The sequence below is a fragment of the Engystomops pustulosus genome, chromosome 4 (assembly GCF_040894005.1).
Source record: "Engystomops pustulosus chromosome 4, aEngPut4.maternal, whole genome shotgun sequence".
NCBI lineage: Eukaryota > Metazoa > Chordata > Amphibia > Anura > Leptodactylidae > Engystomops > Engystomops pustulosus.
In genome coordinates, this window is record NC_092414.1 from 122,306,471 (window position 1) to 122,332,896 (window position 26,426).

At 38.3% G+C, this 26,426-nt stretch overlaps 1 protein-coding gene across 5 annotated transcripts in view; it reads right to left on the bottom strand.

Moving 5' to 3' along the window:
* The window catches only part of PCLO (piccolo presynaptic cytomatrix protein), a 194,243-nt gene extending 169,277 nt beyond the window's left edge, over positions 1 to 24,966 (bottom strand). For 4 of the 5 annotated variants that reach the window (XM_072147282.1, XM_072147280.1, XM_072147281.1 and 1 more), the window contains exon 1: positions 24,684 to 24,966. In XM_072147282.1, coding sequence (XP_072003383.1) covers positions 24,684 to 24,838 — 155 coding nt within the window. In that variant the 5' untranslated portion in view covers positions 24,839 to 24,966. The remainder of the gene's footprint in view (positions 1 to 24,683) is intronic. The other variant, XM_072147278.1, reaches the window with a different exon arrangement.
* Positions 24,967 to 26,426: the final 1,460 nt, after the last annotated feature.

Here is a 26,426-nt window from a genome sequence, read left to right on the forward strand (position 1 = left end):
GGCATTTTGCAGCTATTTGGTCAATTTAATAAATCTGTCAGCAGTGTTCTACACCTATCCAGTGGTTTTAGAGACTTTTGTTTTGAAAAGTCACATAAAAGTTGCAACTTCAAATATGCTAAAGGGCACTGGGGTGGTTTTGCAACTTTTTAAAAAAGTTTTAATAGATCATGCATTCTTAGATGGATCAATACATTCACAATATGCTATAATACAAATGGATTATTGCTATATATTTTTGCAATCAAAGAAAAAAGTTTTAAAATTTAAAAGAATTCTAACATTTCAAATCACCACTCTTTCTATAGAATGTACATAACGAAAGAAAATCGGTAACATCTTAGGTACCTCTGATCTCTCAAAATGAATTATTTTATTCCAAAAAGTTTTTTTAAGCATTAAATCGTAATGAAACTGTACCAATTTCCCCACTATTGAATTTTCTTCCAGCATAGCATATTAAATGGTGCCACTAGAAAGAACAAGTTGCTTTACCCTTGGTATGTCTCCATTAATGGAAAAATTAAAAAAGAATTATGTTTTTTGAAGGTAAAAAATAGAAACACAAAAATAGAAATGACAGCTATGTTTTGAAGGTTAATATACTGCTTCCCTATTACACACTGCACAGTGTAAAACGGATGGGGACAGGGCAGGCATAGGAACCTCTTAGAGGCTGTCAGATACTATAGGATCGTCACACGCTGATGATGTCACCGGTAGCAACGAGCCTCAGCAAAATGGCGACACTGCAGAGTGGACAGACTTTTCATAGTTCTATCGAAAACTTTCATTTAGATACCTCAGGCACTATATAATAAACTATCACACCTCCTGAGCAGGAATCAATTGTACAGATGCATTGTGGATGTGATGCCTCCTGAGCTTGGAACTTGTTCTTAGTGACCAATTCATTAGGTAAATCAGTGGATATGGACAGTGTTTATGCAACTGGGACAAAACCTTTGATGTTCAAACAATAAACTAGCAATATTTAATATGCACATGTGACTACCTCTTTTTATCTCTAATTTCTCTTGTCATTGACTTGTAGCAGTCTACAAAGCATTCATTTGAAGTACAAAACAAATGTAACTATTACTTCTTTTGCATGTATAATTTGCACATGTTACATAATTTGCTTTGGGTCTTTTAAATGGTGAAGTGAAAACAATTCACAAAAGTTTCAGAAGTCACTACTCAAACTATATAGTTTATGGATTTTAATAATTCATTATTAATTATCTCGTCAACAATTTCATCATTATCATCACATGATAGGGGGATTAACTACATTTTATCATTACAATGTCCCCCCCTCAATAATGATTTTTTATTTGTTTTGGCAGCATTTGGCGAACCTTTTAGAGACAGAGTGCCCAACCTACAACCAAAACCCACTTTTATGTTGCAAAGTGCAACATGACAATTTGAGCAGTAACCTATTGATCTCTGCTCTATCACAAGTTTCAATTGTATTGCCATCCTGAGGACACCAACACATTCAAAAGACGATGTAGAAATTTGGATTATAGCCTCCTTCCAGGGTCCCCTGAAGAGGAAGAATCAGGGGATCCAGAGCAGGAGCTCCAACGATAAGACATCTCTGTCCACAAGGTCTTGCTTCCTCATGTAGTCCTGGCAGCCAAGGAGGTTTCACTTTAAAATAGCACTGTGCATAGCATGTCGATGGATGTCTTGGACCGCAGGAGAAAGCCTTGAGTCACGTCCAGCAAATTCTGTGCTGGGGTGAAGGCCTGGGTGCCCACAGAAAGGGCTCTGAGCGCCACCTCTGGCACCTGCGCCACATTTCAGGTGAGAAAGGTTACTTGCCTAAAAGTCAAAAAATAAAGATGGCCACTTGCAGCATTATCTTTTCTGAAAGAATAACAGTCAAGAGCAACAGAAATTATTTAAATTTAATTGTTGAATTCCATCAAGCTTGTGTTCTCTACAATCCAAAGAAATTATTGCTGCCACTACCCTTCCCTTTACCTCCCATGTGTACCCTTCTCTACACAGAGCAATTATTGTTACAGTTCGTGAAGCCCCTTTAGCAGTATTGTTACTGTAAAACTAAACTAAAACAAGTCACAAATGGATTAGGAAGCCACTCTGGGGCAGATTTATCAGACTGTCTGAAAGTCAGAATATTCTTAGAAGATTCTTAGTACAGCTCAGCTTTCATTTTACCAGTGCTCATGAATATTTTAAAAGGGAGCTGTGATTGGTCATCACGGGCAACTAAGAACATTCTGACTTTTAGGCAGCTTGATAAATCTGCCCCTCTATCTTCAGAAGTTCTGATTATCCCCTTCTACATATAACCATTACTTTATGCTACAGGGCGATTTTTCTGAGTTCACTTTTGGCACCATTTGTCTTTCCTGCTTAGGATAAATCTATTGTTTAGACTGGAGAACCTAATTTCTAATGATTATTTGATTAGATGTGTCTCCTCTTTCTATATAACATTGTAACATCTACAGGATAGCTATTAGTTCTTGTTTATAACATACTCATGACATGAGCAAATAACAAATCATTTCTGTTCGGACTAACTGAGGTATTCACCCCATGTGTTGTTGCACTAATGGAATATTACTAACTAAATTTGCAATATATAGTTATCTAACAAGAACACCGATGAATTCAATTAATCTTGAAACATTCAACTCATTGCTGGTATTTCTAGAAAGACTTAATTTGCTTTGCCTCATCATCAAATACACGCAATAGCAATTTCTTTATCAGCAAGCAGCACATGTCCAGCCAAGTAAAAGTCGGAATGATTTGCATTAAATAATCATTTAATCCAGCCTTTCTACTCCAAACTAATAAAAAGCAAATTGTTTACGACCAACACTTAAGGTTTACTTCTCATTATAAATCAGGTATAACTGTAAATGCTTATTCTTTACCAAGAACACACAATATGTCATGATGTGTCATTTATACTAATGTTAACTAAAAAGGGGTTGACTTGTCATGTGCTGACCTTGTGAACAACATCTTCACCAGTCTTGAAGTGAGCAGCCAACTGGTGCTAGCATTTATACTTATGCAACAATTATATTATTAGTATTAGGCTTTATAATACGCTATAAGAACAATCCATTCTTTAACTGTTCCATGGCTGTTTAATATGTGTATGCTTGTGTATGCCCCTATTGTAGATCCACAATACGGACCTGATAAACTACACTGTAAGGTTCCTTTGACATATGCGTTTATGTTGGTCGTAAGCTAGCTGTACGAACAGAAGCTAGCACACGGCCACCACAGCAGTACATTGTAGACGGGCAGGGTATGTTAGCACAATGTGGGTCACTGTACCGTGCCGCAGCCAGAAAAAAAAGATAGAGCATGCTCTATAGTCTATATGTACTCGCGGCTGCATAGCTCCCTATGGAAAGGGTAGGGCCGAGGCGCACACTCCAACTGTTAGCCAGGGCAGATACCTGTGAACAAGGGATTCAATAAGGCCATATGTTACAAATAACACATTTTACCTCCATAGCATTTCATTCTGATAACAAACAACACCATTAAATTTACCTTTATATATTACCGATTACAGTAACACAAAGAAGCTAAGATTCCTTTTCTTATTGCTACAATCTATCAACACTGACACTTCTTGTTTTACACAGAAAACCCAAATCAATTTATCTTTTTATGCCTTTAGCTATATACGTATGATTCTATTGATTCAGAAAGTAAATGCAATGATGCTAAGACCCACCTCGAGATCAGACTGCAAACAAGCAGTACTTTATAGTGTAGATATATATTTTAAATAAAAATGAGCATATCTGATAGCCCACCACTTTGGTTTTGAGGATGCCTAGGTCTCCATCAAACTCTATTTCCTGGTGTTACAACAAACAGTATATGTTGTTAAGTGCCAACTCGAAGGCCACATAGCTCCCCTGTCATCCAGTGATTGGCTGAACTGGACTTGCATGAAAAACGATGCATGGACTCTCAGTCTGCCAGCCTGCACAGCACAGTTCTTACAGTCTGAACGCAGCTGTTTGCTGGCAGACAGGGAGTCCTTGAATCATATTTCTGTATTATGCATGGATTCCCATACTGTGCAATATAAGCAGTCTGTGGGATTGAACCATCGTACAGGTCAGTTTCCACAGCCTATGTGACATCAATTAAGACAGGAGGGGCAAGCCTCTTTCCTATCCTGTGATGTCTTACAGGTCATCTGATTACAGTCACTCAGAATAATGAAAAGCTTTATTGTAAACTGGACACTGTCTTGGATACCCGGTTGATAGTTGTTTGTTGGCCTAAATCCTCATGACAGGTTACCTTTCAAATCAAGTAGCTTAAGAATTGTACTATGAACTAAAACTACCACTCATAGTAAATTCTCAAATTTCAACCCCCTAGTGAAGTTTATATACACTGACCTTATTTGTCTGTAACTTGAAGATTTACTCACCTCACCATGTGTTGTTTGCCAGCAGGATGTCTCTGTGTGAGCTCATCCTGGAATGAAAGGGTGGGGACTGGAGGCAGAGAGCAGCTTAAAGCAGCATCAGACAGGAGAACAGTATGTCTACCCGACCCTAAGGTCTGAAGATTCAGAGTTGGGTCCAGGGGCAACTGAAATTGTGTACACCAGGACTGATAGAGATACGTTGGAATTATATATTTGAAATGCTGTATTTTTGTTAATAATATTGAAATAGAGAATGTGTTATTTTGTTATCCTGAGTATATTAAAGAATCTTGTCTTCCTGGGAATACCCCTTTAAGAAGAAGACATGAGGGGATCTAACAGGGAACCCTGAGAGAGAAAATCTGCTTTTACAAAAGGTAAGGATATGTTTGAAACACGTGTGACCTTCTGTTATGAAGTAATATAGTAACATATGTAATTTTAATTGAAGCATAATAAAGTGACATAAGGATTGTAGAGAAAATGTTTATATTATCTTTTATTGAGGTAAAACTTCTTATATCTCATGAGATGATATCCCAATCTACTGGTGTCTACTATTCTATCCCATATCATGGATTATTTTCTCTTACATTAACATACAAGTATTATTTTTTTGTAGCTTTAGTTGTTATTTTATGGCACGTTTTATGGTGACTAGGATCTGCCTCAATGCTCAAATAATTACTCTGGGAGGACATCTTCATGCTGTTCTTGCTGAATCCATTTTCATTTCCTCCATGTGAAAATTGCTTATGCTCTAATGTATTACAATTAAATGCTGCAGCAATTTCCAGACTGTAAATACTATGATGGATATTATCAACAGTGTCACATATATATATTGAACCCAACTGTAGATTAAGACATAGACCACACAACATATCCTACAATTATCTATTGCTGCTGTGTGAATGTTTCGTAAAGGGGTATTTCCATGAAGACTAAATTCTTAAATATAACAAAATAACATATTCTCTAATTCAATGTTATTAACATAAATACTGCATTACACAGATATAATTCCAACCTGTCTTTATCAGTCCTGGTGTTTACATTTTGGTTGTCCCTAGATATGACCATGGTTGGGCAGATTCATCTGGCATGAATAACTTTTCTTGTACTGCAGGGGGAGGGGGAGGAGACAGAGAGCCCAACAGACAGAGGCACTTCCCATCAAGCAGCAGAGGAGACAGCAGCAGCTCCAGATAAGTTCTTGATCCAAGGGGAGGGGTGTTTAGCAGTGTTGACTGTGTGTTTTATAAGTGAGATAGTAGATGTTGACTGTGTGTTTTATAGGTGAGGTAGTAGAGCGTGTCATTGTGCCCTCATGACTTTGATCTGTCTCTTCTCTCTTTTTCTATGTGTCAGATACTAGTACAATGTTTAGAAGCTTAATGAAAGTGTAGATAAACCTGTACCCTGATAATCCAAGCGCATTGTCACCACACAGCATCTCATAGCACAGACCGATCATAAGGTGTTTGCTCAGCTAGTGCCCACCCACACTCATAAACTGAACATCACTGAGTGATAGGACCAAAAACAGCAATAAAACTGGGTAAAATTGTTAAGTAAAGAGGTTTAAATTGATCGTTATTGTGTAAATATCACTAGAGGATTTAAATTTAAAATCTTTAATGGGCAAACTCCTTTAAGTTTTTTTACCCACCAAAAGAGTGTAGCGTAAAACCACTAATTTCTCCACCACAAATATGTTATTATTTAGTATTATGGTATTATATTATATTATTTTAGTATTATATATAGAAATAACCGGATCAAGGAAAGTATATGTCTTCCCCCTACAAATTTCCTAACTGTTGTTCTTGGAAATTGTGGTTCCTGCTTGTCTATCATTTTGGCTTGTCTGACCGTGTTATTCTCCTGCTTCATTTATGCGTATGGTACATAGCAACCCATTATTTAGTGTCAGGAGGGGGAAGCTTTAGGAGAGGTCTAATATATATATATATCCTAGATTCATTTTCTATGTGTCCATGTAGTCTTTGATACCTTCTATGAAACAAATCTTATGTTTATGTCCCATTTTGACATGTGCCCAAATCATGCTGCACTTAATTTAGGACTGTACCTGGGTCCATGACTCCAGGATTTTCATAGTCATAGAGTTGCTATACATACTGTATAATTTTTGGTTCCTTATAAAACAGAGCATCTTTGCAATTCATTACAGTTGTTGTAGATGCTCAGAAACCATAGCTTGCTGATGTAAAGGCAAGGAAAACCACAGGGAAGTGGAATTTCCTTTGCAGCCTAGCAACCTAGTGATGCCAATAATATGTTCACTTTTAGATTCTGAATCCACCAGTGGGACTTTGAGACTTTGTGGATTCCTCTCAAAGGACAGAACCCCTACTGAGCATTTAGGCACATACAGAAGTATCAGACGTCACCTCCCAGCTGTCACCTGCTAGGATTGCTGGCACAGAGCCAGCCGGGAACTATCAGGTAGCACTGTTTTGACAGTAAAATCAATGTGTTTCCATTACAGTTTACTACATCTGTAATGGGCATTTAGTTCTTGCTATATTACATGTGTCTTTCTAGATAATTTAAACCAATCTTTTTTGTTAGAATTTGATGTGCCATGTCAATATATGAACCTATGCTATAGAAGGAACTTACCACAACTAAAATAATAGGCCAATCCCCTTAATATAGCATGCACAAAAAATACAGGCCAGTACCTCAGAGTATAAAGTATGGGTAATGTTCCATCACAGTGCGGAGTATGAATGAACAATGGCTAAAATGACAAGTTCAGGTTTACATATCTTAACATAAAATTAATGATTCTACTGATAATTGTAGCCTAGGGCAAAAGTACATTAAATTACCAACATCGAGAGGTCCGTTTGTAACTAAGGGTTCTTAAGTAGGGGACCACCTGTACTTCATTACTACATTAAAAAGGTGCAATGGATATATGTTCTGTAGGTGCGTTTCGATCTATAGAAAAATTTTAGCAGTCCTTTGTTCAACCAAGGGCTTGTAATAAATTTTCTATACTCCTAAACACGCAAGTCTCACCTAAACAACATATACCCATTCATCTTTTTAATGTAGTAATAAAGGATTGGATTTTAAATGTATGGAGCACTGGACAACTTTTTCCTGAATTCAGTCTTCCATTACCGACGCGGTAACGAGGAACCACACAAGGATTTCTTTTCCTCTCTCCCTCTCCTGTGCATACTACACGATTGACTTCACGCTTCTATACAGCTCTAGGTGAGTTGGCATAATCTTTTTTATATTTTGTTTCAGTTCAGAAGAGGTGACAGGTCCACTTAAAAGCAGGGGAGGGCGATTCCCCAGTGTTAGTGCCTTATAGGGATGTTACAAAGGTAAATCCAATCCATTGAGTTACTTTTACTTGGTATTACACTATTTCAATATAAACCTACTGCCAGTTTTTGGTGATATCCAATAACATTGCCAACCTTGAGAAACAATGATGTGACCAAGAAAATCTTTATATAAGCTGCTTCATGGTCAAACACAACTCACATCTGAATCCCAGGGGCGTAACTAGGAGAGGAACTAGGTGTTGTTTGTGGGGGTCTCCCCTTATTTTTTAGATCTTGTATATTGGTATAATTGTTGGCTCTTTGCTCCTAAACAACTTTTCTATGATACTGTTAGCCCATGTTTTGTGATTAACAACTGCATTTTGTTGTCTATGCAATGTACTGCTATATCTGATGTACTTAGGCCCTTTTCACACTTGCGTTTTTGAAGCGGGTGTTATGCGCGTGCTTTTGACGTGCAGATCTTGCATTGCACTCTGACCCATTGTAATCAATGGTTTTTTTCAGACTTGCTTTCTTTTTCATGCACACACGTGCAATTTTTTTTAACGCACGTTTAAATCTCATCATTCTCTACTTTTGCAAGTCACGCACATGAAAAACGCACCATACAAGCCTATGGAGACGCATCAAAAACACATTGCACTCTGAGACACATGCAAGTCTAATGCAGGTACAATTTGTTTTTCACGCATCAATTGCCATAGGAAAGATAGACCTCAGTCTTTAGTCTTTTTCAAGCACGTTTTCTGCACATGAAAAACACATTGAATTTGCAAAAAAAACAACGTGCATGAAAAACTGAGACACTGATCAAACTCTTTCACCAATTCAATTTCGTCCTTTTTTGGTCTTAGGAAAATTCCCACCAAACTAACAAACAACAACAACTAACAAACTTATACAACTTATAAATTAAGAATTTTACAACTATTATAATAAAAAATCTTTATATTTTTTATTTCATAATCTTTTCAAAACCTTACATAAATTACATAATAACATATAATAAAAATGGTCCCAAATAATCGGGGGATCAGGCAGCCAAAAAAAACAGTAAAGTGCTGGGGTTTTTTTGCCTTTATCTATGGATCTCTATGCTTTACCATGAGCCGCTAGCACAAGGTATGAATACCTTAGTTATTTGGCTGCCGTCACACCCGCGCCCCAACGCGCATTTCACCTGTTGCTGTATGTATTGGATCCTTGAGCTATAACTATGTGAAAATGAATACTGTATGGTAGATGAGTCTTTTCATGGACTATGGCCAGAACCTTTTTAATTGCATATATGTGTTTTAATGTGTTTTTTGTGTGGCTATGAACTAATAAAAGGGATTTTAGTTTATTGGGTGTGCAGAAGGCTATTGTTTCCTTGTTCTTGTTGTTTATGTGTCTAAATTAGAGGACTACCTTACATCCCTGCTGTGTGCTCACTTTCTTATGTTTGTCAGTACCTGCTGACCATGTGGAGAAAGTACACGTCAGGGATTAGAAATGAGAGATTGCTAGTCATGTCATTCTGCTGTTCCCTCCCTCTCTCCTGAAATTTTCTTATCTAAGCTGCCTATTCATACTGTGTAATGTGAATATGTGCACTGTTATATACATATTATGCTGGACAATGTGCAGTATAATATGTATAGAATGGTGTGTCTTTAGTGTGTCAGGTCTGATGCCGGGGCCCCCTGACACTGTGGGCCCCATAGCAACTGCTATGGCTGCTACAGCTGTAGTTATGCCCCTGCTGAATCCTAATGGAAGGTAGTGGCATGTATAAAAACAACCTAACTGAGGAATATAGACAAAAAAACATTTTCCTCCTGGATCTGTTGTCATCTACACAGGAAAAGCACAGATGTCAGGATTGGGAAACCAGCAGTCATCAAATGTAGAATGAACAATGGGATCCAGCTTCCAAGTATAATCCATTTTATTAGAAAAAATTAAAAACTAGGATGTCACTAAATGAAAAAGTCACATTTAGTTTGTAGCCTCAGGCTATGACTAAGAACCCTCCGATTGGAAAAGGGTCAGACATTTTCATTTCATGACTTCCTAGTTTTTAATTTTTTTTCCAATAAAATGGATTTTTAATCTACAACTCTTTCCACTATACTCGAAAGCTGGATCCCATTGTTCATTCTACATTTGATGACTGAATAATGACTGCTTTGTGAAGACAGATTATTCCCAGGTCCTTGAAGACAGTCCTTTGTGAAAGACACCATCCTTTAGACAATAAATATTGACTTCAGTGTTGAATAGTTGACTTTCCAGAAACTATTACAATACGCTCCACTTCAAAGGGGAAAGTCACTTCAAATAAGATATTTCCATTGCTCTACCAATGTCAATATCTTACTAAATAAAATTTATTCGACGTAAGGCTTGGAAATATTTTCCAGTGTTATTATTGCTAGAATATTTGTAAATGTAATAAAAATTGCTACAGCTTCTGAATGAGGACATAATTCCTGTAGAGAAATGTTTCTGTCAAACCAAAGGATTGGACAGGATAAAGCTAAGCTAGGTTAAGTGGAGTGGCCTGAAACTACAGAAATGTAAAGCAGTTAATACTTACATTACAATCATTTTAACACATTGTATGCAGCCATTAAAACCATATGCTATACTTTGAGTCTTAACTTATAATGCCAAATACAATTGCATTGATCTTGCATTTTGTTAAATGGACTGATCGCCATTGATGTTCTTTCCCTAGTGCAGTGTTTGCATTGTTTCACATTAACTGTAATTTCAGGTCCGGATCTGTTCTTAGCTGTTTTGCATCTTTTGCTTCATATTGAATCTTTAATTTTGCCAGATTTCTCTCAAGTTATCAGTTTCCACCAGCTATTTTTACAGAAGATGGTTGAGAAATAAGGCAAAAAATGGGTGAAAAACAAAATGATAAAACTCAACTCCAGACAGAGGAAAAAAATTATGTGTAAGAGGTTGATTGTTGGGGGAAAATGTTGCAGAATCGCTGCAGAATATCTTCTGCATTGATTCTGACCATGATGCAAACCGTGACAGCTTTAGGTAACAATTTGCTTCCTTTGGTAGGGCAAATTTTTACCTTGCATTCTGCAATTAATTCAGCATGAGATACAGTATTATTCTAAGCAACTAAAAAGAGTAAGGCTGTGAGTAAGGCTCATCAGCATAATTTTAAAAGTTGATTTTAGAAGGACAGAGGCAATGGATAACAAATATAAGAATATAACTGCAGTGCCTGGATCTATGAGTAAGTATCCCTGGTTTATCCATGCTAGATTTTGATCTAAGATTTTCTTTAAGTGGGGCTATGCTAGGTAGTACAATTTGTTCTGATGCAAACAAGCCCTCATACATTTCTGGAATATGGGAAGAGGAGATAAAAAAAGGAAATGAAAAATGCTGTGTTATATTGACAGAGACAAAGTGAAAAATGATCTACTTTATACAGAAGATCCACAATATAGGATTACAGTAGATCTCAATTACCATGTCGCTTTATCTAGGAGCTAGGATCTCATGTGTAAGCAGCAGTGGATTATACTATATAGGCCATTTAGGCAGCAACAAGGGTTCAAGGCTCCCCACCAAGTTTGATACTTCCCTGAAGAGATAATAGTAAGGAACCTCTAGCCTTGAAATTCTTATACATGTTTGCTGGCTTCCAAAACATGTGTACAAAAAGCCCTAACTGGACCTCTGAAGTTCCTCCAAAGGTCCTCAACCAGCAGAACTGAGCAGACGAAACACCATCTCCTTTCCCTAAAAGTATGGTTCTAACACCGAATTTAGGCAGTAAATGGCAAACCATTAACAAAAAAAAAGTCCAATGAGGTATGAACATCTGGAGGTACCACTCATTACCCAAAGTAAAAGGCAGCAACCCAAACCAATTTCAGCTCTTGCTTGCAAGATATATGTCTAATAGCTAAATAACTACTTATCATTAGGTCTGATGTAATCATAAGAAATAACACCTGGCATGCCATGCAATGCCTTATATATTTCATCAACACACGGCACTACATGCTACAGATCTATATGAATAGGGCAAAAGGTTCCACATGAATCCTTTCAGTGTATTTGACCTTGATAATGTATTCTGAAGGTGATATATTTGTAACATTTCCTAGTTTACTGAGATTTTACATTGGTAAGATTGAAGCTAATAACATTTTTGTAATGGTAGAAGACAAAGACAGGCAGCCTTAATGCTGAGCTCCCCAATCTGTCACCTAGCTACATGTTGGGTCCACACTAAATGGTTGCCAATAACTGGGCGGCGTTCCCTTCCTCTGCAAAGCATGAAAACATGACAAGACCAACAAAACAAAAACACAATAAGGATAGTGGACAAACCGGGTCAGCAACAGAGTGGGAAAACTAAGACAGAATCATATTCAAAAAGAGAAGATAAAAACAGCCCAAGATCAGATACAAGAATGATAATAAAAACACGGACAGCGCAATGTGAACCAGCTTGGCAGAAGTAAGCGCCCTGGTGCAGGTGGAAAGAGCAAGTAATCACAGGAACAAAGAGTTAACTCTTTCAAGACAATTGCAGAGTGCAAAGTAAAGGGTGTGGCAGATCTCAGACCAGTCAGCCACTAGAGCCCAGTTCAAACTGCCTAATCAAACAAAATCGATATGTCCTAAACCTACGAGGAGAATTTCATTGTGTAGTTCTTATTTAGGGAAAAATATTGAAAAAGGGCAGACATGTTTGATTAGTAGCAGGAGCGGCTCTAACAAATGTAATATGCCACAAAGATGAGGATCGTAGGTATAGGTTCTTCTTTTTTTTCTTTTAAGAGCAGCAACAGCTTCTATTTAAAATATAAATAAGCCGCACATCACCTTTAAGGACTGTTTGTACTTTAAGAAAATATTTTTTTGTTCATCTATTCCTAGAGTAACCTCCACCCTTCACAATTCATAACTTTTTTTGTGCATATATAAATATGAAGGCTTGCTTTTTAAAAAATGTGAATTTTTTTGTGTCATATTTAGGGTAAGATAATCTAATGATTAAAATGTTTTAAAGGAGTTGTCCAATTTCAGCACATTCCAAGAAATAATTGATATTGTGTAATGAAAAGTTACACATTTTTCCTAATACAGGCAGTCCCCGGGTTACATACAAGATAGGGTCTGTAGGTTTGTACTTAAGTTGAATTTGTATGTAAGTCGGAACTATATATTTTATCATTGTAATCCCAGCCCGAACTTTTTTGGTCTTTGTGACAATTGGATTTTAAAAATTTTGGGTTGTCATAAGAATCAGGATTAACAATAAATCTTCATTACAGACACCTGTGATAACTGTTACAGCTGATTATTGTAGCCTAGGACAAAAGTACAATCAATTACTAATATCCAGCGGTCCGTTTGTAACTAGGGGTCGTATGTAAGTCGAGTGTTCTTAAGTAGGGGACTGCCTGTATACTTTCTGTATCAATTCCTCACTGTTTCTTGTCTGCTTGCTTTCATGCAACAGGATGCTTCATCGTTTATTTCCTGTAGATTAACACTGGTCCATGGTCATTTGATGTCACAAAGTTGAATGGCTCATAACAATGCACAGGTCCGCATTTATCAAAAACAGTGCAGTCTGCACTATGCACAGTTTGCCTCTGGACTGTGCAGGATGCGCCGGCTTCATGAATTGTTGTGAACATTCTTCATTAAACTGGTGCCCCCTGCACTGCTCTGGAAGTGGGTACCATTTTTTGGTGAACTTTGTTCATGCTGCAGAATAGTGCCACAGACAGAATCGTGGTGCACGTTGGACAGAATTGTTGCATACGGTCTGACTAAGCACTAAGGACACTTGCGTTACAGATCACGTCAGAACAGGGGTGCGATCAGGGTTTTTAATTTTAATGCGTTTTCATGCGGAGGTAACGTGCGTGAAAAGGACTCAGGACTGAGCTCTATCTTTTCTATGGCAATTGATGCGTGAAAAACGCATTGCACTTGCATTGGACTTGCATGTGTCTCAGAGTGTGATGCGTTTTTGATGCGTCTCCATAGACTTGTATGGTGCGTTTTTCATGCATGTGACTTGCAAAAGCAGAGCATGCTGAGATGTAAACATGCATTAAAAAAATGCGTGTGTGTGCGTGAAAAAAAATGCAAGTCTGAAAAAGCCCATTGATTACAATGGGCCAAAGTGCAATGCAAGTTCTGCACGTCAAAATCACGTGCAGAAAACGCGTGTGAAAAACGCAAGTGTGGAATGGGCCTAACATCACTCTTTTGGTACACATTGTCTGTCGGACACAGTGCAGCCATGACACAAAACTGGCGCAGGCACTTTATACAGTAAATACATGTGCAAGCAGTTTGAATTTTCTTTCTAGTGCAAAGTCAGAAAAAAACTGGGGCAAACACTGTAATAAATGTGGTCCAAAGTGTAATCAAAGTTGTGTGATGCTAACAAGCCATACACAGTAAACATAGAAGCTTCTAATAGCATGAGAGCAAGTAGAGATGTAGGAAACCATGAGGAATTAATACAGAAAGTATATATTGAAAATGTAATAACTTTTGATTACACAAACAATATCAATTAACTATTGTAATGTGCTTAAAGAAGACAGCCCCTTTAATTCTTTCTTGGGAAGATGTAATAAAAATGCTATTTTTTTATTTCAATTAACCGGTATTAGTATTTTTTAGCTTTTTATGTTTAGTGCAATAACTTTTTTTGTTTTTCCATCACATATTCATTATTAGAGCTCCTTTTGTGTCATTAGATTAGATACAATAATGTAAATTTTGGTATTTTATTTATTATTTTTAAGCCTTTCACTATACAGGTAGCCTTTCAACCGTACAAACATTGTAATAATCTTTTTGTGTATACAGTATGTGTAATTAAATAAGGGGACAGGTGATGTTTATGGAGTATTTTAATTAAGTATTTTAGAAAACTTTATTCAATTTTTTTTAATGTTGCCTCTACATAGGACTTAAACGTGATCACTTACAATATCATTAGTCTTTACTCTCACAGAATGCGAGAGGCAGACTTGAGAGGGACAGCTGGATATATACTATACACAGCCTGCTGTGTAAGGCTTCATGAGAATTTTTTGTCTCAGCATGTACACAAACACTCGAAAAATAAACAATGTATGAAGGGATCATAGGGACAGGTCAATAATTTTATTTAAAGAAATGGGTTTAACTTAGTGCTCGGCTAAGGTATGGGGATGTTATCAAACATCGTTTCAAGAAAACTCATAAAAATGTCCCCTAATTATGACAAACAAACTTATCCTAAAAGCTTAACTAGTCAAGGTGATTTCCGCTATCAACATTTTTCAATCTTAATTGTGTTTCTGTCCTTAACCTGACATGTCCTTTATAAATTGATAATTCTGTGGGTACACACATCTTTTTAGTTAAGGTGCAAAAACTGGTAGTCTCAAGGTAGAACAGGCAAGTCAGGGTTAATTGTTTAATGCTTGGGGTAACATACATCCTGTGTGACAAGAATGTATTGTGTGAATGCTTGAGCACCTGCCCATGCAAAATACATTTGTGTCAGGGTGATTAATAGTGTGCATGTAAGTATGGAGATAATTGGCTTGCTTGTTTTTTTATTTATATTTTGTGTTTTTTTACTTTTAATATTTATTATTTTATTTATTTACATTTTACTATGTGTATTAAAGGTATAGCATAGAAATAAAACAATCCCTACTCACTTCATGGTTGCCCTCACTTCTTTTTCCCTATGGATCAATAGTAATGATGTACTGAAACACAGGTTTCATCACTGCTGCCAATCACAGATTATAGCAAATCATAATTTTATTCAGTGACTGCAGTAATATCAATGTGTAGACGTGTTATCAATGGAACAACGAGTACAGATCTGGAGGACTTTAAAGTTTGGTGTGAACCTACTGTGCCACTGGTTTGACACAACTTTGTCCATTAGTTATCTAGTTCCATGAGGATGTATAATTCTTGGCAGAAGACTATCTGAACCTTGGTGTAGACTACATTTCTCATCAAGTAGTCCGGGTGCTGGTAGCAGCTGATTAGGACATTGCACTGAAGGCACTTAATACTGAAAGTGGTCCCAAAGATCCAGAAACATACTAAAACAAGTAACAAGTGTGAAAGCAAATTAATTGCTAATTAAAATAAACACATTTTAACACAATTATTGGCTTGGCTTTTGTCAGTAGTATGGCCTTACCTAAGTATAGAAATCCGAGGTCAGTTTGAATACCATCTTACAACCTGGACTCAGTTTGGAAACTTTCGGTAAGCTTTAACTGTTTGCTATAAGACTAATATCACAATATGTGAACTAAAATGTTTAACCCATGATTTCCAAGTAGCAAGACATCACGTAACACTTGTAGAAGGAAGGAGGCCATAAAGTGCCTAGATATATAATTAAGTGTTGTGGTTTATCATGCTTGATTTTGATGGTAGATCTCCTTAATCCCTTACCAACATGTGACTTAATAGTACACCACACATCAGGTGTGGGTGCATGGAGAGGGCTCACGGGCTGAGCCCTTTCCGTAGCTGATAAGTTTTTGCTACATATTGCAGCAAAGGCTTTCCAGTAATACCCGCCGATCGCCACCGGCAAAGCTGCCAGAGGCTTCAAAAAAAGGCGGCTGTCATCTTAGCGGAGATCGTCGCTCCCCGTGATGTCATCGGGGAGCGGCAATTAGTCGCCATGACAGGCACGGGTCTTGTTGATTAGCACATTGTAATGCAGTCTCGTTTTAACCCATGAATGAGGAGGAAAATCCCCACTGTAGTATGGCAGTATATGGTAGGATCAATCAGGCAACCTAGGGTTAAAGTACGCTAGGGAGTCTGTAAAATAGTAAAAATAAAAATAAGTAAAATAAGAAATATTATAATAGAAAACCCAAAATATTCTAATCACCTCCTTTTCCCTAGAACTGATATAAATATAAATAAATAATATAAACTGATATAATATAAATATAAATAAATATAATAATGGTTTCACTGTGTTTAACCCCGTAATGGAAAATAGCGCCCAAAGTCAAAAATGGCACTTTTTTGCCATTTTGAAAAATATAAAAAAAATACAATAAAAAGTGATCAAAAGGTTGTACAGTCATTAAAATGGTAGCATTGAAAACGTCATCAAAAGTCCCAAAAAATGGCACCACCCACAGCTCCGTACACCAAAGTATGAAAAAGTTATTAGCACCAGAATATGGCAAAATAAAAATAAAAATTGTACAGGAAGTATACATGTATGAAAACATAATAAAACCTATACAAATTTGGTTTCACCGTAATCGTACTGACCCAAAGAATAAAGTTGATCCGTAAAATCCAAGCCCACAAGAAAACAAAAATGCAAATGCATTTTTTCACCAATTTCACTATTTGGAATTTTTTTCTCGCTTCCCAGTACACGACATGGAATATTAAATTTCGGAAGGGGTTAAAATGGCCAGCTCACAAACTGCTGCTGCTCACAAAGCACAACAAAGAGCTCAGAGAATACCAACTTCAGCAGCAAGCAGTGTTATTTATTATGTGGACAATAACTTTACCAATCTTGGGTTTTAGTGCAATCATCAGGATCTGATTGTTTCAGGCCCCAAAAAGAAAGCCTGTGGAGATTTATTGCCGCTAGATCTCTGCACTCTTCAGCAGTTGAAATGCAGTCACCAATTCCAGTAGGTCTGTAGTGCCCAAGCGGTGCCCTCCGCAGGACGTGAGTGGTTCAGGTCCTGATAAGCATCTGCAGTGCAGATAAGAAGCAACGGCAAGAAGAACGCATAAAAGCAAATTGTGACAAATGATAAACCAGGGACAATTACTCATAGATCCAGGCACCCAGTCGGTGGTAATCTTCTTATATTTGTTATCCATGGTCTCCCTCCTTCTAAAATCAACTTCTAAAAGTGGCTCCATGACATGACCGAGGACTGCTTCCAAGCTTAGAAAGAGCAGGAAAATGAAATACCAGTTACAATGAACCCTTTCTAACTTCATTTGCACGGTGACCGGCTCCCTTTAACCTTGATTTAAAGGAAACCTACCAGTTATAATGGCAGGGGTAAGCTGTAAGTACCGGGCACCAGCTCAGGGTGACCTGGTGCCGGTACTTACTTTCGTTAGTGTTATAAACCGCGGTATCGCGGTTTTAACACTTTTTAAACTTTAGAGCAGAAGACGCTTCGGCGCTGCGAGCGCACAATCGTGCGCGCGCCTACATAGGAAACAGCGGAGATGTTGCGCGCGCACGGTCGCGCGCAGCGCCGAAGCCCCTGCTGCTCTAAAGTTTAAAAAGTGTTAAAACCGCGATACCGCGGTTTATAACACTAACGAAAGTAAGTACCGGCACCAGCTCACCCTGAGCTGGTGCTCGGTATTTACTGCTTACACCGACCATTCTAAGTGGTAGGTTTCCTTTAAGTATAGTTTGAGGATACAGACTCAATTATATCCTCATGTCTAGGTATTTCTGCAGCCCAAATGCATTTAGCAAGCTACAAATGTAGCATCATCAATGAAGTTGTTGTTTTTACACATCCTTAAAGTTGTATTCCCTACTCCTCGGCAAATCACATCCAAGATGTTAAAAAGCTCCCAACGCTCATATTAGGAGGTCCAGAGGCAGCTGAACACAACTGTTTCAATCTATTTCCCATTTCCTATTGAGTAAATCAGAGTACAGGCAGTCCCCGGGTTATGTACAAGATAGGGTCCATAGGTTTGTTCTTAAGTTGAATTTGTATGCAAGTCAAAACTACATATTTTATCATCGTAGATCCAGACAATTTTTTTTTTTTTTTGCCCCAGTGACAATCGGAGTTTCAAATTTTTTTGCTGTTATTGGACCAAGGATTATTAATAAAGCTTCACTACAGACACCTTACAGCTGATTATTGCAGCCTGGGACTAAAGTAAAGCATCCAGAGAGTTTCACCAGAGGTCACAGGGGGCAGAGGGTCCGTCTGTAACTATGAGTCATCTGTAAGTCAGGTGTTCTTAAGTAGGGGACCGCCTGTATTGAAAACAGCACAGGGAGCTAAGAGTAATTCCCAACTTCAAGAGTTACGGAAACTGTGTACAGTGTCTTTTCTGTTTGTGACTCCTTTTACCTCTTCAGTAGCTACAGAAACAGCATAGGACAGCCATGTTCAGCTGTTTCCACGAATCAGGTCCACTTCAGGCAAGCAGAGATATGGTTTTACTCTCTCAGTCATGAAAGGCTGAGATGCAAATAACCATTTAAATCCATGTACCTAATGTACCTAAAAATTGCTGCTAATACCTGAGCTTACATAATGTTTTACATTGCTGCTTATGTAAGTTTTTATTGTCTGGCTACTGAAAAAAAATAATTGTCATGCGTGGCTTCCCAAATAGTACAGTCATTTGTTCAACCCCGCTTTATAAGTGCATTACATTGGATTATTACTTATAGAAAGTACAATTTGCTCTGCTGTTTTGGAGTGAACTACAGTAAATGGAAATCACTGCAGCCTGAGATATTGTATTTTCTGAAATCTGTGTTCCTTGTGATGACATGATCAGTGGGAGCTCTTTCAGTCAAGAAATATTAAGCTTGTCACCAAGTCACTAGGACATTAGTCACTTTGCTTTTAACACAATGCATTTCATCAGTGTACTGGAGGCTAATCATTCTCCAACTACTGTATATGCAATGCTATAAGATTATTGAGAGTGGGGGTGAGCACAAATTATGAGACGCAAGACCCAGGAGGTGCTCTGGTGATGTCATTTAGAGCGCTTTAGGTTCATTCACATCATTTTACAGGAATCCTGCCGTTCCAAAACTAATCAAAAATGGTACCATCCCTTAGAAAACATAACGGGCAGGTAAATTATGGCAGTCTTCCCTCAGGAAATCTGATGGTAGAGGTCCTTTAAACTTTGGATACATACACAGGGGGAGATTTATTAGAAGTGTCTGAGGTAAAACTGTTCCAGTTGCCCATGGAAACCAATCAGAGCTCATCTCTAATTTTATAAACAGCTGTGGGAAAATGAAAGCTGAGCTTTGATTGGTTGCCCTGGGCAACTAGAACCGTTCTGCTCTCAGACGCTTCTTATAAATCTGTATAAATAATGTTTAATTGTTGGGCCTACTGTATGTTGTCATTATCTCTGGCAGCAATGTACTCAGAAGACCCATGACTACTTTCCCAGGAACCTGATAGCTTGAACATTACGTTCAGAACAACACTGTATTCTTTACCAAAGGGATACATTATTATACAATTGTACTGATGTGACAACAGAACACTAGAACATGGTGTATAATGTGGATCTGATCAGGATAACAAAATGATGATTGCCATTTACTTTATGTACATAAATTGCACAAAAATATCTACCTAAGGCTTCATTCACACAACCGTCATGGGGTCGTATATACGTCCGCAAGCTTGTGGCCATATATGTCCCCCTAGACAGCAATAGGCTTCCGGTGGCGATACGGTGGATGATGTTTACTGTGAACTGTGCACAGAGGCTGGCTTAACTATAATTCAGGTTTCCACACGATAAGGCTAACCACCAAAATTGTCCAGAAACTACTTGGACAGGAGCATCGTAGGATTCTTTAACAACCTCCTTGTTTGTCAGGAAAATGTTGTAGCCAGCAGTTTTCTATTGAAATTTTGGAAGCAATAAAACAAAGCACATACTCTCTTCTATAGAATTTCTAGACATAAGAAATTTGTGGAGTCCTGAAATCTCTGGAAAGTCACTTGTAAATTATGCAGATGTATGATTGATCTGAAAAAAGTTTTTTTTTTTCTTACCCTTAAATGTTTGATGTGTTTTAAATAAACGATGAATGTTCATGGTAACACTCTGCTGACGTGTTTACTGGTCATCTATGAGGGTAGTGTCCAGGTTCTTTTTGGTATATACTAGAGATGAGCGAGTACACTCGTCCGAGTATACTGCTCGGTCGAGTATTAGCATACTCGGACCGGCTCGTTACTCGGACGAGTATTTCCCCTGCTCGCGATCAAGCATTAAATTAAGTGAAGAACAGTGTTTTTATTGTTTAATAAAATATTACAGATGTTTCCTGATGTTTTGCTTGTAAGAACACATTGAAATAACACTATTCTTCACTTTCCAGGTGTGCACGCGTGTCTCCCGCTAAGTTCAGAGATGTTCGGAACATCTGGAATGTGAAGAATATTGTTCTTTCAATGTGTTCTGCACTTAAATGGTCCTGTGTTCACTGTTTTTAATGTTTTAATTCTATTCTTCACATTGCAGGTGTGCGCGCGTGTCTTCCGATAGGTTCGGAGATACGCGCGCACCTCTGCAAAGTGAAGAATAGAATTAAAACATTAAAAACAGTGAATACAGGACCATTTAAGTGCAGAACACATTGAAAGAACACTATTCTTCACATTCCAGATGTTCGTGCACATCTCGGAACTTAGTGGGAGACACGCGCGAACACCTGCAAAGTGAAGAATAGACTTATTTCAATGTGTTCTTACAAGCAAAACATCAGGAAACATCTGCAATATTTAATTAAGCACTGTTCTTTTACTGTTCTGTTTAAGCAAAAAAATGCTCGGGTCTCCCATTGACTTCAATGGGGCTCGTTATTTGAGACGAGCACTCGAGTATCTGGAAAAGTTCGTCTCGAATAACGAGCACCCGAGCATTTTAGTGCTCGCTCATCTCTAGTATATACCATATTTTCTGATGCCATTCTCAGTATTGTACTTTGTAAGATTTTTCAAAAGTTGCTCAATCTTTTATGTATGCAAATATATTTTTTCTCAACCATATTACAGTCAGTGATTGGCTATAGTGCTTACATCTCCTTGTGTCCTGCTGTCATGGTGGTCATAGTATAGTAGCAACAAAGTATGTAGCTCTGACTTGTCCATTTTTTCAGTGGCCAACTACTTAACTCAAGGCCAAAACTGGCTTAGTTACAGTCAACAATTTACCTTCATGAAGTAATGATAGTTGACTTTGGATCATGAGTTTACATTTTTGCACTGTGAACAAGTTCAGCTATATGGAAAGTCTTCCATACGACTAAATTTCCCCTGCAATGTTTGGAAATGTCCAGCAGACCATGGATCAGTTGTTTGTGTGAGTGCGGGAAGCAGGATCACTGGATTGCCCTGAAGGCCATGTTTTAAAAGGGGAATACCTCTAATATATCAACCACTTTCACCCAATTATTTAAAAAATCAGCCAACTGGCAACTCCATTTCCCAAGGGCAACAAAAATGGCCTTAAGCACATTACACTCACTTTCTAATACCACTGAGACTAGTATTGACAGGAATCACTACACTCCTATGTCAGAATAGCCAAATGTGACAATATGACTTCCTTTCCTTCAGTAGTCAAGGTAATGCTGACCACTGAAGAAGTAAATTTGAACCATATTAACCTTGTTAACCATTCCACTCACAACCCAGTCATGCTATTTTCAGATGGGAGTATAAAGGGACAAGACTAGTAGGAATTACAATGAGATGAGATTCTAAGAGAGTTGCTTGTCTGAAAAGAAGGCTGAATAACTGACCAACCCTGTGTGAGACCTAATTCCCTTCCCAACCCTTCAAAACCTGTTGCAAATACAATTTCACCGTAACATCTTTTACATCTCAAATCAGTTTAGACTGTCTAACTATGTATATACCATTACCAAAGTCCAATGTAGATTTTCTCATGGACATAAGAATAAAAGCTTTTAATCTGATAGGACATGGTCTTTTGTTATAAAATAAATATTATTCTTATTGACACACAGAATCATTGAATTTCCAAGTCAATTTACTGGATTCCATTAGGAAACAGAAAATAGTTAGATCAAAATTGATGATACCACATTACAAGATTACTGGAAATGCTACATCCCTTTATATAACCTCACATTGCCTTTAGGGTTTGTACTGCAATCCTTTATCATCTTGTCCATCTAATAATAAAGAGGAAGTTTGAATTCTTGAGCATCATAACTAACCATCTTTGTGAATGTAGTAGTAGTATAAGAATTTGGTAAAGTTATAACTAGTAATCCTGGATTTTTAGGGTGAACTGTGGTAAAAAAAAACATGTTTTTCTCTGCTAATCAGAAGTTTTTCTTTCACAATTCACAAAAATACTGAGCAAGAACAAGCATAGAGACTGGGGGTGAATACCTTTTAAGCAAAGAAGTCTAAAGGGGGTCATTGATACATTAGAATTATGTGGAAAAAGCTCTAGACTACTCCCCTTTCCAGAGCCCCAACATTACTGGTACCTCTCCCACTTCTCAAATAGTCAACATAGCATGGAGACTGACTGACTTCAGGGGTTATTTGATCGGGTCAAAATTACACAATTGGAGGATAGGTGGGGGGTGGGCTATGTATCAGTGACACAGGAGTGACAAAGATCTGAAAGGTGAATATGAAGCCATTTCTTAGTTTACAGCATTCTAGTGCTTTCTGCAAATAAATGTAAAACTCTGGACAAATATTTTTAAACCCGTATGTACATATGTGTGTTTTTAATACACTCAAAAATCTTTGTAAATAAACCATTTTAAACATTCCTGGTGTATTTATCAAAGTGATAATAAAATAGTCCCCAGCTCAGGCTAATGAGAAATTGACTCTATGGGGCTGCTGCGGAATCTGCTGTTTTGTGCAGTTCTACACTCTATGCTTTTCTTCAGCAAGTTTAAGTTTTAACACTGTCATCTCCATTCAGGATTAAAGAAACTGATTTGAATCTCAAGTAATGGAGTATAACCTGAAGCAATCATGCCAGGAGGCAAAACATTGCTGCAAAGCATCTATTACAGCACTTGATGAGTGTAATACTTTAAGGCCTCCAAGTAAAAATTCATGTCTCATATATTACCACAACAATGCTTGGAACAGCCAATATCCATATCAGCTTATACAGTAATGGCTTTTCCTTTACCTCAGCCTTACATGCAGATTGCCATATACAGTGACTGTCAGTCTAAGAAATGAGAGAGGCATAAAAGAAAGGCCATAACATCAAGCATAGACAAGAATTGAAATCAATAAGCATTCTGCCAGTGATGGTGGACAGTATCCCATTGATAGCAAAATGATATATATGTCCCACAGTATATAGAATGGCTGTGCTAATCCTTAATGAATGAGGAAATCAGAGGTTCAGCTCACTAAATAGTCATTATAGAACCTGATTTGTAGTATAGATGTCTATATAATAGTACATGCTGATAAATAGCTGATTTTACTAAAGTAGATCTGTTACATAACATGAGATTGTCCAATCCCAATTCCCTAGTAATGTTTCCAATAAGGTGAAACATCTACAGATATAAATAACACCTATATGTATGTATTTGTAACATATACGTTCCAGATCATACAGTACTGAAGCTGTATATAATGAAGCATCCTAGGAGACAGGCAGCACTTCAGCACCATGGACAGGGCTGATAGATGGCTGGAGAAGCAGTAATGGATCCCCAGCCAGGGATCACATAGCCTGGTCACTGCCCTGGCATCCCTGACCAAGGAAAGCTGGAGATTGCATTACAAGATGTCATCCCCTGCCGCCATAAATCGTCAATCATAAATCTAATCCATTATTAATCCTGATTCCTCTTCTGAGAACTGATGCGGGGAGGGGGTGATCGATGTGCTGAGGCTATTTAAAGGGGCAGGTGCCCTCCCTGTGTACACTCATTCATGCAGAACATGGGCACGTCCCATCAGCACACAGTGCCAGGCTCTTGTAGGGAAGGGAAGCAATGGGGGCGATTCCACACACCGCCTGTCACGTCCTTCAGGAAGGGGGAGGAAGGGGATCAGACATATTATACAGCACACACACGGGGAGACATGGGGACGTGCCTGAGCGGTGGCCGATCCGTCGGCAGTTCCTGCGCCCTTGACATGACGGCGGCGATCTGCTTCCTCTCCTCCTCGCTGAGCCGGCTCAGATCAGCCTCCATCCCGGCAGGGATCCCGCCGCCCTCGCCTCCTTCTATGCTGCCCTCGTTCCCCATGATGAGCCGCCTGCCGTGCCCTGTGTCCTGCTCGTCTAATCCTCCATAGTGACGGCTCCGGCGATAGTGATCCGGGCTGGAGAGGCTACGGCTGGGAGTCTCCTCCTCTCCTGGGCAGGGAGCATGCTCGGCTCCGGCAGCTGATCAGCCGCATCATCATCATCCCCGCTGCCATCCACGCTTAAAGGAGCAGTGTGAATGATGGCTGACCTCCAGCACCGCCGCAGGACACCTGGGGACCTGCACTGCTTCCCCTGTGCAGCAGAGATCCGTCTCCCCTATCATGGAGATCTTCTACCTCTAATGATGGTGCTATCTCATCAATGATATAGCAATGTGACATAACAGGGATGTAGCCTTACTACTAAAGCCCAAAGCCAGACCTTAAATGACACATATAGTACAGAAAATCCAAATTGTACATATACTTAAGGTGTAGCCTTATTACTAATGTCCATACCCAGACCTTAAATGTTACATATAGTACAGAAAATCAAGATTGTACATTTACTTAAGGTGTAGCCTTACTACTACAGTCCCTACCTAGACCTTAAATGTCACATATAGTACAGAAAATCAAGATTGTACATATACTTAAGGTGTAGCCTTACTACTACTGTCCCTACCCAGACCTTAAGTGTCACATATAGTACAGAAAATTCACATTGTACATATACTTAAGGTGTAGCCTTATTACTAATGTCCATACCCAGACCTTAAATGTTACATATAGTACAGAAAATCCACATTGCACATATACTTAAGGTGTAGCCTTACTACTACTGTCCCTACCCAGACCTTAAATGTCACATATAGTACAGAAAATCAAGATTGTACATATACTTAAGGTGTAGCCTTACTACTACTGTCCCTACCCAGACCTTAAGTGTCACATATAGTACAGAAAATTCACATTGTACATATACTTAAGGTGTAGCCTTATTACTAATGTCCATACCCAGACCTTAAATGTTACATATAGTACAGAAAATCCACATTGTACATATACTTAAGGTGTAGCCTTACTACTACTGTCCCTACCCAGACCTTAAATGTCACATATATTACAGAAAATCCACATTGTACATTTACTTAAGGTGTAGCCTTACTACTACTGTCCCTACCTAGACCTTAAATGTCACATATAGTACAGGAAATCCATATTGTACATATACTTAAGGTGCAGCCTTACTTCTACTGTCCCTACCTAGACCTTAAATGTCACATATAGTAAAGAAAATACACATTGTACATTTACTTAAGGTGTAGCCTTACTACTACTGTCCCTACCTAGACCTTAAATGTTACATATAGTACAGAAAATCCACATTGTACATATACTTAAGGTGTAGCCTTACTACTACTGTCCCTACCTAGACCTTAAATGTCACATATAGTACAGGAAATCCATATGCATGTTTTGACTGAGCAAAGGAACCCCCTTCATTGCAGAGATTTGTGTCCCATAAAGAATAGTGCTCCTGCACCATAAAACAGATGTGTCTCAGACACAATTTCCAAACCAAGCTGCGACAGATACTGCTTGGTTCTGAACCTACGCTGTCAGCTTTGTTCTGCTTCTATGTGG